General features: G+C 40.7%; 1 protein-coding gene across 2 annotated transcripts in view; it reads left to right on the top strand.

Moving 5' to 3' along the window:
* Positions 1 to 13,233, top strand: part of LOC121289991 (collagen alpha-1(XII) chain-like) — a 278,622-nt gene that overhangs the window by 222,870 nt on the left and 42,519 nt on the right. For both annotated transcript variants that reach the window (XM_041210101.1, XM_041210090.1), the window contains 2 exons: positions 9,508 to 9,561; positions 11,271 to 11,324. In XM_041210101.1, coding sequence (XP_041066035.1) covers positions 9,508 to 9,561; positions 11,271 to 11,324 — 108 coding nt within the window. The remainder of the gene's footprint in view (positions 1 to 9,507; positions 9,562 to 11,270; positions 11,325 to 13,233) is intronic.

The following is a 13,233-nucleotide window of genomic DNA, read 5'->3' as shown; positions in this document are numbered from 1 at the left end:
AATGAGATTGAGATAGACGATGAACGATCTTTCTAAAGAGCCTTGTAAACTGGATGAATGATGATCCACACCTCCAGAACAAGATTAACATGGAGGTCCATCGTCACCAATGGCATCTTATGGCATGGTACCCGAAGAGAGAGAAAGAATAAATGCTGACCAAGCCAGCACTGCCCACATCCTGTGAAAGAATTTAAAAAAAACTGCTTCTTCACTCCAGGATCCTGGCAGACCAACCCATCAAAGTCCATCTCTGTGACAATGTAAATCAGATCAGTCTCTGTCCGGGTAAAAATGTTAATTATCTATCCTTGAGACCCCAGGTCCCTTTTATCTTGGAAGAAAATGGACAGTTCAGAGCATAAATATTTACAAATGAACATTCTCAACACCTTCTTGGGAGTTTGGAGACTAGCAGTCTATAGACACATATGCTGCTACCAATGTACTCAAGTGAGAACACCTTACATCTTTCTTCCAGCAAACAACCCAGGCCTCCCTTGAATCTTTAGCAGTCATGTCACATACAAACATACGAAATAGGAGCAGAAGTCGGCCATTTGGCCCCTTAAGCCTGCTCTGCCTTTCAATAAGATCGTAGCTGATCTGTTTGTGTTTCGAGTTCAGCATTCCCATGTACCCCCAATAACCTTTGATTCCCTTGACTGACAAGAACCTATCTACTTCTGCCTTAAAAATACTCAGTGACCCCGCTTCCCGTGCCTTCTGAGGCAGAGTTCCAAAGCCGCTCAGCCCTCATCTCTGTCCTATAAAGATGACCCATAATTTTAAAACAGTGCCCGCTAGTTCTGGACTCACCCACAAGAAGAAACATCCTTTCCACGTCCACATTGTCAAGAAGACCTTTCAGGATTTTATGTACTTCAAACAAGTTACCCCTCATTCTTCTAAACTCCAGTGGAAACAAGCCCAGCCTGTCCAACCTATCCTCATAAGACAACTTGCTCCTATCTATCTGGTAAATATCCTCTGAACCACCTCCAACACATTTACATCCTTCCTTAAATAAGGAGACCAAAACTGCACACACTATTTGAGATGCAGTCTCACCAATGCCCTGTATAACTGAAGCATAACATTCTTACTTTTATGTTCAATTTCTCTCATAATAAAGGATAGCATTCCATTAGCCTTCTTGATTACAAGCTGTACCTGCATATTAACTTTTTGTGACTCATGCACAATAACACTCAGATCTCTCCACACCTCTAAATTCTGTAGTTGTTCTCCATTTAAGTAATACTCTGCTTTTTTTATTCTTCCTGCCAAAGTTAATAACTTCACATTTTCCATCTGCCAGATTTTTGTCCACTCACTCAACCTATCTACATCCATCTGCAAAGTCCTTATGTCCCTCCACAGCGTACTTTCCCACCTATCTTTGTGTCGTCTGCAAATTTAGCGACCATGCCTTCGCTCCCCTCATCTAAGTCATTGATGTAAATTGTAAAAAGTTGAGGTCCCATCACAGATCCCTGCGGGACCACACTGATCACATGCTGCCAATCAGACAAATACCTGTTTATGCATACTCTGTTTTTTGCCGGCCAGCCAATCCTCTATCCATGCTATTACGTTACCCCTTACACCATGAGCTTTTATTTTCCGCAATAACCTTTGATGTGGCACCTTTTCAAATGCCTTCTGGAAATCCAAGTACAGTGCATCTACAGGTTCCCCTTTATCCACAGCACATATCACTCCTTCAGAGAACTCTAATAAATTGGTTAAACTTGATTTCCTTTCACAAAACTATGCTGACTCTTCCTGATTACCTTGTGTATTTCTAAATGCCGAGCTATAACCTCAACACATCTACTCTCTCATTAGCCATCTCTTTTAAGATCCTAGGATGAAGTCAGTCTGGACCTGGAGGTTTGTCAGCCTGCAGTTCCATCAGTTTGTTCAGTACTGTTTCTCTAGTGATTGTAATTTCACCAAGTTCCTCTCTCCTGCCCACCTGATTTGTAGCTATTACTGGAATGTTTTTAATATCCGCGACAGTGAAGACAGAGGTGAAATATTTGTTCAATTCATCCGCCATTTCCTTATTATCCTCTATTAAGTCCTCATTCTCACCTCTAGAGGACCAACACTCACTTTACCTACTCTTTTCCGATTTAAATACCTGTTGACATTCTTGCGATCCATTTTTACATTTCTAGCTAGCTTCATACTCTAATTTCTTTCTCCTGATTAACCTTTTAGTCATTCTCTGACAAGTTTATATTCTGACCAGTCAACTGACCTGCCAATCATCGTTGCACAGTTATATGCTCTTTCCTTAAGTTTGATGTTTTTCCCAACTTCTTTAGTTAACCACAGCTGGTGGGTCCTTCCTTTCAAATTTTTCTTTATAGTAGGAATATACTTATTCTCAGTATTCTGAAAAATCCCCTTAAATATCCGCCATTGCTTCTCTATTGATCCATCTCCTAGCCTGGTATCCCAGTTCACTTCAGCATTCTCAGCTTTCATGCCCCCATAGTTGCCCCCTTATTTAAGTTTAAAATACTAGTCTTAGACCCAGTCTTCTCCCTTTCATACTGGATGTAAAATTCAATCATATTGTGGTCACTGCCACCTAGGGGTGCCTTTAGCATGAGGTCATTAATTAATCCTGCCACATTGCAGAATACCAAGTCTAATATAACCTGCTGTCTGCTTGGTTCCAGAACGTGCTATCACAAAAGCATGCAGGCTGCTACTGTCAATCTGAATTTTCCAGTATATATGTAAATTAAAGTCGCCCATGATTATTGCCATCCCTTTATCACATGCACCCAGTATTTATAATAATACTTGAGATTTCTACAACACAGAACATTTCTAATAATGCTCCGAAGAAGAGTCATATGGACTTGAAACGTTAACTCTGTTTTTCTCTCCACAAATGCTGTTAGACCTGCTGAATTTTTCTAGTATTTTTTGTTTTCCAGCACCCGCAGTATTTTGCTTTTATTTCATCCAGTATTTCTTCTCGTATACTTTTTGGTTACTGTTAGGGTGCCTGTAGACCACTCCCACCAGTATACCTCATCTCCACCCAAACTGCTGCTACATCCTGATCTCCTGAACCAATGTCATCTCTAACTATTGCACAAATGCCATTCTTGATTAACAGTGCTCCCTTCCTATTTTTCTTGAATGTCATATACCCCATAATATTCTTTTTTTAAAATTTGTTCATTGGCTAGACCATGGTTTATTGCCCATCCCTAATTGCCTCGTTCAGAGAGCATTTAAAGGGCAACCACATGTAAGGACTGCAGATTTCCTTCTCTAAAGGGCATTAGTGAACCAGATGTGTTTTTAATGGCAATGGTTTCGTGGTCATCATCAGACTCTTAATTTCAGATTTTTCACCATCTGCTGTGTGGGGATTTGAACCTGGGCCCCCAGAGCATTACCCTGAGTGTCTGGAATAATAGTTCAGTTATAATACCACTATGCCATCCTGCAGTCATGTCTCCCTAATGGCTATCAGATCATATTTATTTACTTCAATGTACACTATCAATTCATTTACTTTGTTACATGTGTTCTGATACAGAGCTATTAGTTTTGTCTTTTTGTTACCTTTGTGAAACCTAGTCTTGATTCTTGGTGCCTTCTTAGGTTATTTTTTCCCTATCCCTTCCTGCCATTCTCTGACCCTCATTTCTCATATTACTATTCTCCGCTCTTATCTTGTCTCTAGTCTTTGATATACCATATTTGATCCTTTGACACCCACTATTTCGTTTAAAACCCTCTCTACTTCCCTAGTTATGCGGTTTGCAAGAACACTGGTATCAGCACAGTTCAGGTGCAGACCGTCCCAACAATACAGGCCCCACTTTCCCCAGCACTGGTGCCAGTGCCCCACAAACCAGAACCCACTTCTTCCACACCAATCTTTGAGCAATGTGTTCATCTCTCTAATTTTATGGACCCTATGCCAACTTGAACGCGGCTCAGGTAGTAATGCAGAGATTATAACCTTTGAGGTTCTGCTTTTCAATTTACTACCTAGCTCCTCATACTCTCTACGCAGAACCACTTTCCTAGTTCTACCTATGTCGTCGGTACCTGCATGGGCCACAACAACCAGATCCTCCCCCCTCCCACAGCAAGTCCCTCTCCAGCCCCGAACCCTGGCACTAGCTCTTTGCTTCAGAGAACAGTGTCAGTCCATCCCACTATACTGTCACCTACTGCCACTATGTTCCTTTTTGCTCTCCCCACTTGGATGGCCTCCTGTACCACGGCGCCATGGTCAATTTGCTCATCCACCCTGCAGCCCCCACCCTCATCCAGACAAGCTGAGAGAACCTCAGACCTATTGGACAATTGCAGCGACTCTCACTTCTGCACTCCTGCCCTCTGGGTCCCCTTACCTCCCTCACTCGCAGTCACACTCTCCTGTCCCTGACCACTGACCAAATCAGAAGACCCTATCCTAAGTGGTATGATGACCTCCTGGTACAAAGCATCCAGGTAATATCCAAAAAATTATCAATTTCTTTCTTGAATATACTCATTGATTCGGCCTCCACAGCCTTCTGTGGTAGAGAATTCTACAGATTGACCACCCTCTGAGTGAAGAAATTTTTCCTCATCTCAGTCCTAACAGGCTTGCCTCATATCCTGAGACCATGGCAAAAACAGAAACAGAAATACCTGGAAAAAAGAAGTTGAAGGGTCATGAGGACTCGAAATGTCAACTGTGCTCTCCTCCGCCGATGCTGCCAGACCTGCTGAGTTTTTCCAGATATTTGTTTCTGTTTTGGATTTCCAGCATCTGCAGTTTTTTGCTTTTATCTCCTGAGACCATGGCCCCTGGTTCTAGACTGCCAGCCAGTGGAACCATCCTTCCTACATCTAGTCTGTCTAGCCCTGTTAGAATTTTATATGTTTCATTCAGATTCCTTCTCATTCTTCTGAACTCTAGCGAATACAAGCCCAGTTGAATCAATCTCTCCTCATTAGGGAGTCCTGCCATTCCCGGTATCAGCCTAGTGAACCTTCGCTGCATTTTCTCTGTGGCAAGTATATCCTTTCTTAGGTAGGGAGACCAAAACTGCACACAATACTCCAGGTATGGTCTCACCAAGGCCCTGTATAACTGCAGCAAGACATCCCTACTTCTGAACTGAAATCCTCTTGCAATGAAGGCCAACATACCATTTGCCTTCCTAACTGTTTGCTACACCTGCCTGTTTACTTTCATTGGCTGGTGTACAAGAACACCATTTTGTACCATCTGGGGCATGCTGGCCTTGAAACCAGACTTTGTGGTAAACGCAAATGAAAGCTTAATGTATTTGCCTTAAGTTCCTCAGTCTGCCACTTGAACAGCTACATTAAAACATAATTTTCAGTGCATTCATTCAATTGGCTGTGAAAGGAACTTTATTTGAATGTTTTCAGCATTTGTACTCTGAACTTCAAAGCCATAATGTAATTGTTGATGTGAAGTGTTTTTTGAAGGGAAGTTTTCTTTTCACAGAGTAAAATGGTAATGAAATATTTTACATTTTTAATTTTTGCGCCAATGAGATTGGAATCCATTAGTTTCTGAGATAAATCTGAAGATTGTATATAAATTCACTTCGCAGAAATGGTTATTTCAAGCAAATATTAAGATCTGCACTCCTTCTAAATATGTTATTGCATTCACTGCCTGGTTACCATGCTAGTGTTCCATTTGAGTTAGAATCACATTAGCAACCTGCAAAACCATACATGGCCAATCTCAATTTGTAGGATTTGTCCCACCAGTATGTGTGTTCTTAGCAACAAGGAAAAGACAGATCACAGCCATTGGACATGAGAGGACAGCCACTAACAGATTGGATGCTAATGTCACATCAGTGAATGTAGAAGCCAAACGGATTAGTCATGTTTAATTGCTCAGTTCTGATGAAGAGTCATACGGACTCGAAACATTAGCTGTATTCCTCTCCACAGATGCTGTCAGACCTGCTGAGCTTTTCCAGCTATTTTTATTTATGTTTAATTGCTGGATAGCTATCTTTCATAAATAGATTTGCTTCAATGACATGTCTAAAAGCTGTCCCCCTCATTCTGGGTTCGACCACCATTCCACAACATGAGAACATTTCACTGATTTCCATTAAATTCATTGATTTATTTGACATGGTTTCTATCTGCTTCCATTAGAATGAAGATTGGAAGTATCCTCTAGGTTTTATATTTTACCCTAATGAATAGGGAAACCTTTTAACAGAATCCCACAAATTCTCCAGTGATTGTATAGATTACATGCCAAAAAGTGAGATTTTGCCTTAGATACATAGTTCCAAAAGCTCTCCACTCACTTCTTATCAGGGTCTCTTGTAAACTAATGTATAGGGATTAATTATGTTGATCAGTCACCAACTCCATTATCATTGTATCAAGCAATTACCAGGATAGTCAAGGCGATCTAAATAGATCTTCTGTCATCCAACAATTCCTATGGTTTAACAAGATTCAGTTAATCTCACTGCATTTCATAAAGGAGGCTTGGTTTATGATTGAGATTGTTGTCTTACTTCAGTTAATTTAACTACCATATCTACCCATCTATTTGTCTGGCTACCAGTCTATCTACCTTTAAGAAGGCTTTTGACAAAAGTTACGTACGAAAGGCAGCTGATTAAACTGGCCACAGGAAACTAGGGTGCAATATAATTCTGGATAGGAAATTGGTTAAAACAATGTGAAATGAAGAGCAGTGCAGGTGTTGAATGAAGTCCCATTGGGACAGTGTTTATGTAAGGTTGCCTCTAATGTACAGTAATGATATAGACATTGAATTGCAGGTTTGCGATGGCACCAAAATAGGAAGAGCAGTAGAAACAGAGGCAGTGTCTTAAGTCCGGCTGCTTCATCAATAACTTTCCCTCCATCATAAGGCCTGAAGTTCATTGATGATTGCACAGTGTTCAGTTCCATTTGATAATGAAAAGGTTGTGCCCCATATAGAAAGACAATGACAACATTAAGACTTGGCAAGCAAGTGGCAAGTAACATATATGTCACACAAGTGTTAGGTAATGATCATCTCCAATAAGAGATAGACTAAACACCTCCCCTTGGCATTCAATGGTATTACCAATGCTAAATTCCCCATCACCAATATCCTAGAGGACAACATTGACCAGAAGCTTAACTGGACCAGCCATATAAATACTGTAGCTACAAAAGCAGGTGTATTATGTGGCAAGTAACTGATGATCTGAATCCCCAAAGTCTTTACAAATTCTACACCAGTCAGGCTTGTGGTGGAATACCCTTCAGTTGCCTGGATGAGTGCAGCTCCAATAAACCTTAAGAAGCTCCGCTCTTATTGGCACCTCATCCACCACTTTAAACATTTATTTTCTCTACCACCTGGGCACTATGGTTATGGTGTGCACCATCCACAATATTCACTGTAGTAACTCATCCAGGCTTCTTCAACAGCAGACCCAAACCCCTGATTTCTACTTCACAGAAGAACAAGAGCAGCAGGCGCAATGGACTTGGAAATATATTGTTATTCCTTCAGCATCACTGGGCCAAAATCCTGGAACTTTCTACATAATAGTACTGTGGGAGCACCTTCACTACATGGACTGCAGTAGTTCAAGAAGACTGTTCACCATGACCTCAAGTGCAGTTAGAGATGGGCAATAAATGCAGGCCTTGCCAGCAATGCCCACAGCCCATAAATGAATAGAAAATAAATCATTCAGCCAGAGACTTCAAGCATAAATTGTGTTCTAAGAGTTGAATGAATGAAATAGATATATCACAAGGAGACTTAGAAAGGGGGCCTGGGAATAACAACAGACTCTTCATGTTCAATGTGGTAAAAATGTTGATAGAAAGCTAGAATGTATAGTTGGAATAATAGAGTACAACTCTTCAGAGATTATACAGTACACTGGTCAGATCACACTTGGCGTACTGTGCTCAGTTCTGGTATACATGTACTGGGAAGGGGTTCAGCAAGACCAGTCCCAGATGTAAAGAGGATTAACTATGAGGCATGATTACAGAAGCCAGATTCATTAACCAAGAATGAAGGCGCTTTAAGGATATACAGACACATAAAATATGAAATGAGGAAAGCTTTATTTCATTACTTTAAAACAAGCCAGGAAAGCAGGAGTAGGGGGATATCAACTTAAATTTATGACAAGTAAATTTAAAACAGATATAAGGAAGAATTTAGTCCAAAGAGTGATAAATGTTTGGAATAATCTGCCAGATGAGATAGTAGGGGAAAAACCACTAGGAACATTGAAAATACAGCTGGACACCATTATAAAGTTAAGAGACTTGAGAGGTGAATTTCAATGGGTCAGCTAGCTATTTCTCATCTTTGCTTTTCTCATATTGTGTATTAAGGATGTCAGCCTTTCCATCGCTCTATCAATCTTTCTATCTAAATGAGAGAGAAAAAATACTGAATACACTGTAGGTGTACCATCATCGGATTAGAGTAATGTTTTGAATCAGGAAGACCTACATGTACGTAAACATTGGCCAGCCTTTTCCTTTCACAAGTATTCACAAGTCCTTGCAGCTTCTATTTTAAAAAAAAATTAATTTCAGATTAGCCCCTTTGTAGTTTCTCCAACTCTCTACATTGATTGAAGTTAAGTACTTTGAGTGATTTTTTTCCCCCCAAAATTCAACAAAGCAGCCCAACATTAACACCCGAAGCAGGAGAGAATGACATTGGCCCTTTTACCAACTCCACATTTCATTTGATGAGGGGTTATGTGGCCGAGGTGAGATATTCATAGATAATAATTAGCAGCAATATTCACGTACAAGCAGCAATTTATATTTGGAAAGTGCCTTTGACATAATAAAATGTTGCAGCATGTTTCAAACACAGTGCGATTGGGTGATAGCACAATAATTAGGAGTTGGCCAAAGCAGGATCAAGCTAAACAGTGAAACCAACATAAAAGCAAAATCTGAAATAAAAACAGAAATGTTGGAAAAACTCAGCAGGTCTGGCAGCATCTGTGGAGAGAAAAACAGTGTTAATGTTTTGAGCCCAGAATTTTAACTGCATGAATCTCTGTTTAATTGAACTATATCCTCTTGTGAGGGAATCCAAATAAAGGTACATAATCTTAATATTGGAACTAGTCTATGCAGGAAGGTCTTCTTCACACAAAGTGGAAATTTGGAACTCTGCCACTCCAAAAGCAAACGGATGCTGACACAATTAAAGCTTTCAAGATTCAAAGTGATAAATTTTATTGGATTAATATATCAGGGATTTGTGTAATGACAGCTAAGTGGGGTTTGGATACAGATCAGCCATGATCTAACAATGATGGAGCAGGCTCAAAAGGCTGAATGGCCTAGTTCTGCTCCTATGTTATTTCCATCAGTGCCACCTTATAGTTGAAATTAGTGGGAAACTTGCTTATGTGTAGGTCCTTGAAGGGCCATTTTCTTACCTGTGCTGATAATCTGGGCTATGTGTTACAGGGACGTCCTGGACTGAAAGGTGATGCAGGGGAACCAGGATTGTCAGGTCGACCAGTAAGTTTCTTTCTCTCTCTCTCTTTTATTTTCCCTGGGGTTACGTCATTGTGTAAAGGCTGGTGAGTTTGCAGTATTAAGCTTTCCACAAAGTGGACTGAATTGGGAATCTAATTCAGAAAGAGACAACGCCATGACTGCTGTAGAGAATGGGAGTAACATAAAGGGGTGCTCCTCTGGGATAGTATGATGCTTGATCTTAGAGTGCTTGATGGGGCAGCGTGGAGAGACCTTTACTCTGCATTTAAATAATGCTGTATTGGTGATTACTTGATGAAACAGTACAGTAGGAGCTTTTAGCCTTCATCTAACCTAGCTTATATCTGAGCATACCTGATGACAGAGTGCAGTGCTTGTTTTACATTGTATTCAACCTATCTTGTGTCTGGGCCTACTTCTTGGCAAAGTATAGTGGGAGCTTTACCTTGCACCAACCTATGCTGTGCCAGTGGTTGCCTGATAGAACAGTACATCCAACCTACATACTGCATTAGTTTGCTTGAACATTATAATTGTTACAATGCTCTATTTAAAGAAAAAGCACATCATTTTCATTATTACACTAAAATTTCTAAACAGAGTTACTTACAGGTTCTGAAATTTGCAATTTTAAAATTATTTTCAATTGAAACATGTAGCACTGGTAGTTCTAATTTCACATTGCTATGGTGGCTATACTTGTGCAACTTCTTTCTCACATCTATGGATTTCTGAGTCAACTCATTAACCAAATAGAAATTTTTTTTTTATTGCATGGTGAGATTGCAGTGTAAAAGGCGGGCTTTTCATACATTTCTTGTCTGTCCTGGCCTGTTGCACAGCACAAGTATTGCCCTGCCCCCTGCCAAGGCCTCAGACACCACCATATTGCACGGTGCTTCTCTCAGTCTAGACTACTTGCTTGACCAACAATCCCATTCTCAAATAGGTTTTTTGTCCCAACTCTTTCTTGAAAAAAGCCAACTGAAACAGATTACAGGAAATCTTTGTGAACAGTGGTGAATTCCTTTCATAAGATAATAAGAAATAGGAACAGGAGTAGGCTATTCAGCCCATCAAGCCTGCAAAATCATGGCTCTCCTGATTGGGGCATTAATTCCACTCTCCTGCCTGCCTGCACCCTTGCAGCTCACCAGCCAAAAGGACCTGATGTTCTGTGATTCATTTTTTTCCTGAAGTTGGTTTCAATAAGAAAACTTGTAGATTGCATGAGTGAAAGCAGTAGTTCAATTTGGTTTGAGCCACAGTTGAAAAAACTGTCTAATTCTTCTTTAGTTGAATTTATCTTCCAGCCTCTGAGCATTCATTACTGTATGAAACAGAGTGGTCTGGAATACATTACACACATTGTAAATCTCAACATAACTTAAAAGGACAATGAAACCATTGGGTGTTTTCAATACCTTTCATTTACAGGTCATTCCACATCTGTGAAGGTCACAAGTAGAACAATGCATAAGAATGCTTAGGTGCCATTAATCTAGCAGTTTATTTTGTGAGAAAAGATGGCTGTTTAAGAGTTTGTTTGACAACAAGTTATAATGTAGAGCTTAGTAATGTATCCAAGATTTAAGCACTTGTCTGTTGTTTTGTGTTTCTACAGATCAATCATTAAAGTCAGAAGCTGTGACATTAGGAAATAAACATAATAGCACCTTTAAGCGTGAATTTTAATACTAGTATCTGATGAAAGCTTTGTTTGTTAACAGGGATCAGCTGGTCGGGTAGGCCTACCAGGTACACCAGGATCAGAGGGTCCAAGGGTAGGTACCATTTCAGTCATTCAAAAAAACACAGTTTACATGTTGGTTCGCTAGAAGCTGCATGCTTTCTATCCCAACTTATGTCCTACATTCCAACAGCGACTACATTTGAATAAAAGTGCTCCGTTGGTTGTAATTGTCATAGCAGGCTGTTTAAAAGGCTTGCCTTGGTGCTGTGAGACTTCATCCTAGTTAAAACAAAAACACAAAGGCCTTTCAGTGATCACCTTTCACACCCCATCAATCCCCACACAATCCTCATACACCAACCATGCCACCCTCATACTCCTCCACCAACCCTATGTGATCCTTCATGCCCCCTATACCAAGCTATGGCACTCCACCCATATAGCCCCTCATGCCCTCCACCCACCTCCGTGGCCACTCCTTCCCCCATGCTGAACTATGAGTTCAGGTATCCCAGAATTGGGACCTACCCGCAATTCTTAAAGTGCTCCTGAATCATCCTAACTCAGTGAAAATGCAGTACAATCAGTCTGCTGTCACAGGTAAGTCTCAAATCTGAGGACTGGGTACAGGGGTGAGGCGCTGGAGGACTGTTGGATCATCATGGGTTGTACCTACCAGAAGTCAGTGTCTTCAGGAGATTGAAGGAGGGGAGGAGTAGAGTGGTGTAGGAATGTGAGATGAGTCTACTGTAATGGGAAAAGTAATGATAAGGAATCGTTCTTAGTTCTCTAGTTTGTATCCTGTTTGCAAATGGTGTTTACGTAGAAACATAGAAAATAGAAGCAGGAGTAGGCCATTCGGTCCTTCGAGCCTGCTTCGCCATTCATTATGATCATGGATGATCATCCAACTCAATAGCCTGCTCCCGCTTTCACTCCATATCCTTTGATCCCTTTCGCCCCAAGAGCTATATCTAACTCCTTCTTGAAAACATACAATGTTTTGGGTCTCAACTACTTTCTGTGGTAGTGAATTCCACAGGTTCACCACTGGGTGAAGAAATTTCTCCTCATCTAAATGGTCTACCCTGTATCGTCAGACTGTGACTCCTGGTTCTGGACTCCCCCATCATTGGGAACATCCTTCCTGCATCTACCCTGTCTAGTCCTGTTAGAATTTTATAGGTTTCTATGAGATTCCCCCCTCATTCTTCTGAACTCCAGTGAATATAATCCTAACCAACTCAATCCTAATCTCTCCTCATATGTCAGTCCCGCCAACCCAGGAATCAGTCTGGTAAACCTTTGCTGCACTTCCTCTATAGCAAGAACATCCTTGCTTAGATAAGGAGACCAAAACTGCACACAATAATCCAGGTGTGGTCTCACCAAGGCCCTGCATAATTGCAGCAAGACATCCTTGCTCCTGTACTCGAATCCTCTGGCTATGAAGGCCAACATTAAATGGGTTGGTTTGGGACTCTGGCTGGAGAACATTTGTTATATAATGTTGCTGAAGTATTATCATCATTGGCAAACATGACAGCCAATTTACACAAAGTACAGTCCCCCAAATAGTAATGAGATGAATAACCAGTTAATTTGCATTTTCTGTGGTATTGTTTTTATGAGGAATAGTGAACAAGGTACCACTCCCATCTTTTCTGAGTGATGATACAATGACAGAACAGTTTCAATCATAACACCAATGGGAACCCAATAAGATGAAGAGGCTACGATCATAAAATCTAGGTCAGCATCTTTATCGTTTACAAGAACAACTAGATGGTTCTTGGTTCAACATATCATCTAAAGGAGAACATCTCCCATGGCGCAGCACTCCCAGTACTAGATTGTAAGATCAAATCATGGAGAGGGACCTGAATCAACTGGTGCTACCAACTGAACCAAGTTTAACAACAAATAGGTGGCTCTTTATAAGTGTTACCTTGTGGGCCTTGGAGTTACTTGCTAACTAACTGAATGACTGATGTCAACTA

Source organism: Carcharodon carcharias, chromosome 2 (genome assembly GCF_017639515.1).
Source record: "Carcharodon carcharias isolate sCarCar2 chromosome 2, sCarCar2.pri, whole genome shotgun sequence".
NCBI lineage: Eukaryota > Metazoa > Chordata > Chondrichthyes > Lamniformes > Lamnidae > Carcharodon > Carcharodon carcharias.
Note: the sequence above shows the minus strand (reverse complement) of the source record. Positions and strands in the feature narration are given on the sequence as shown.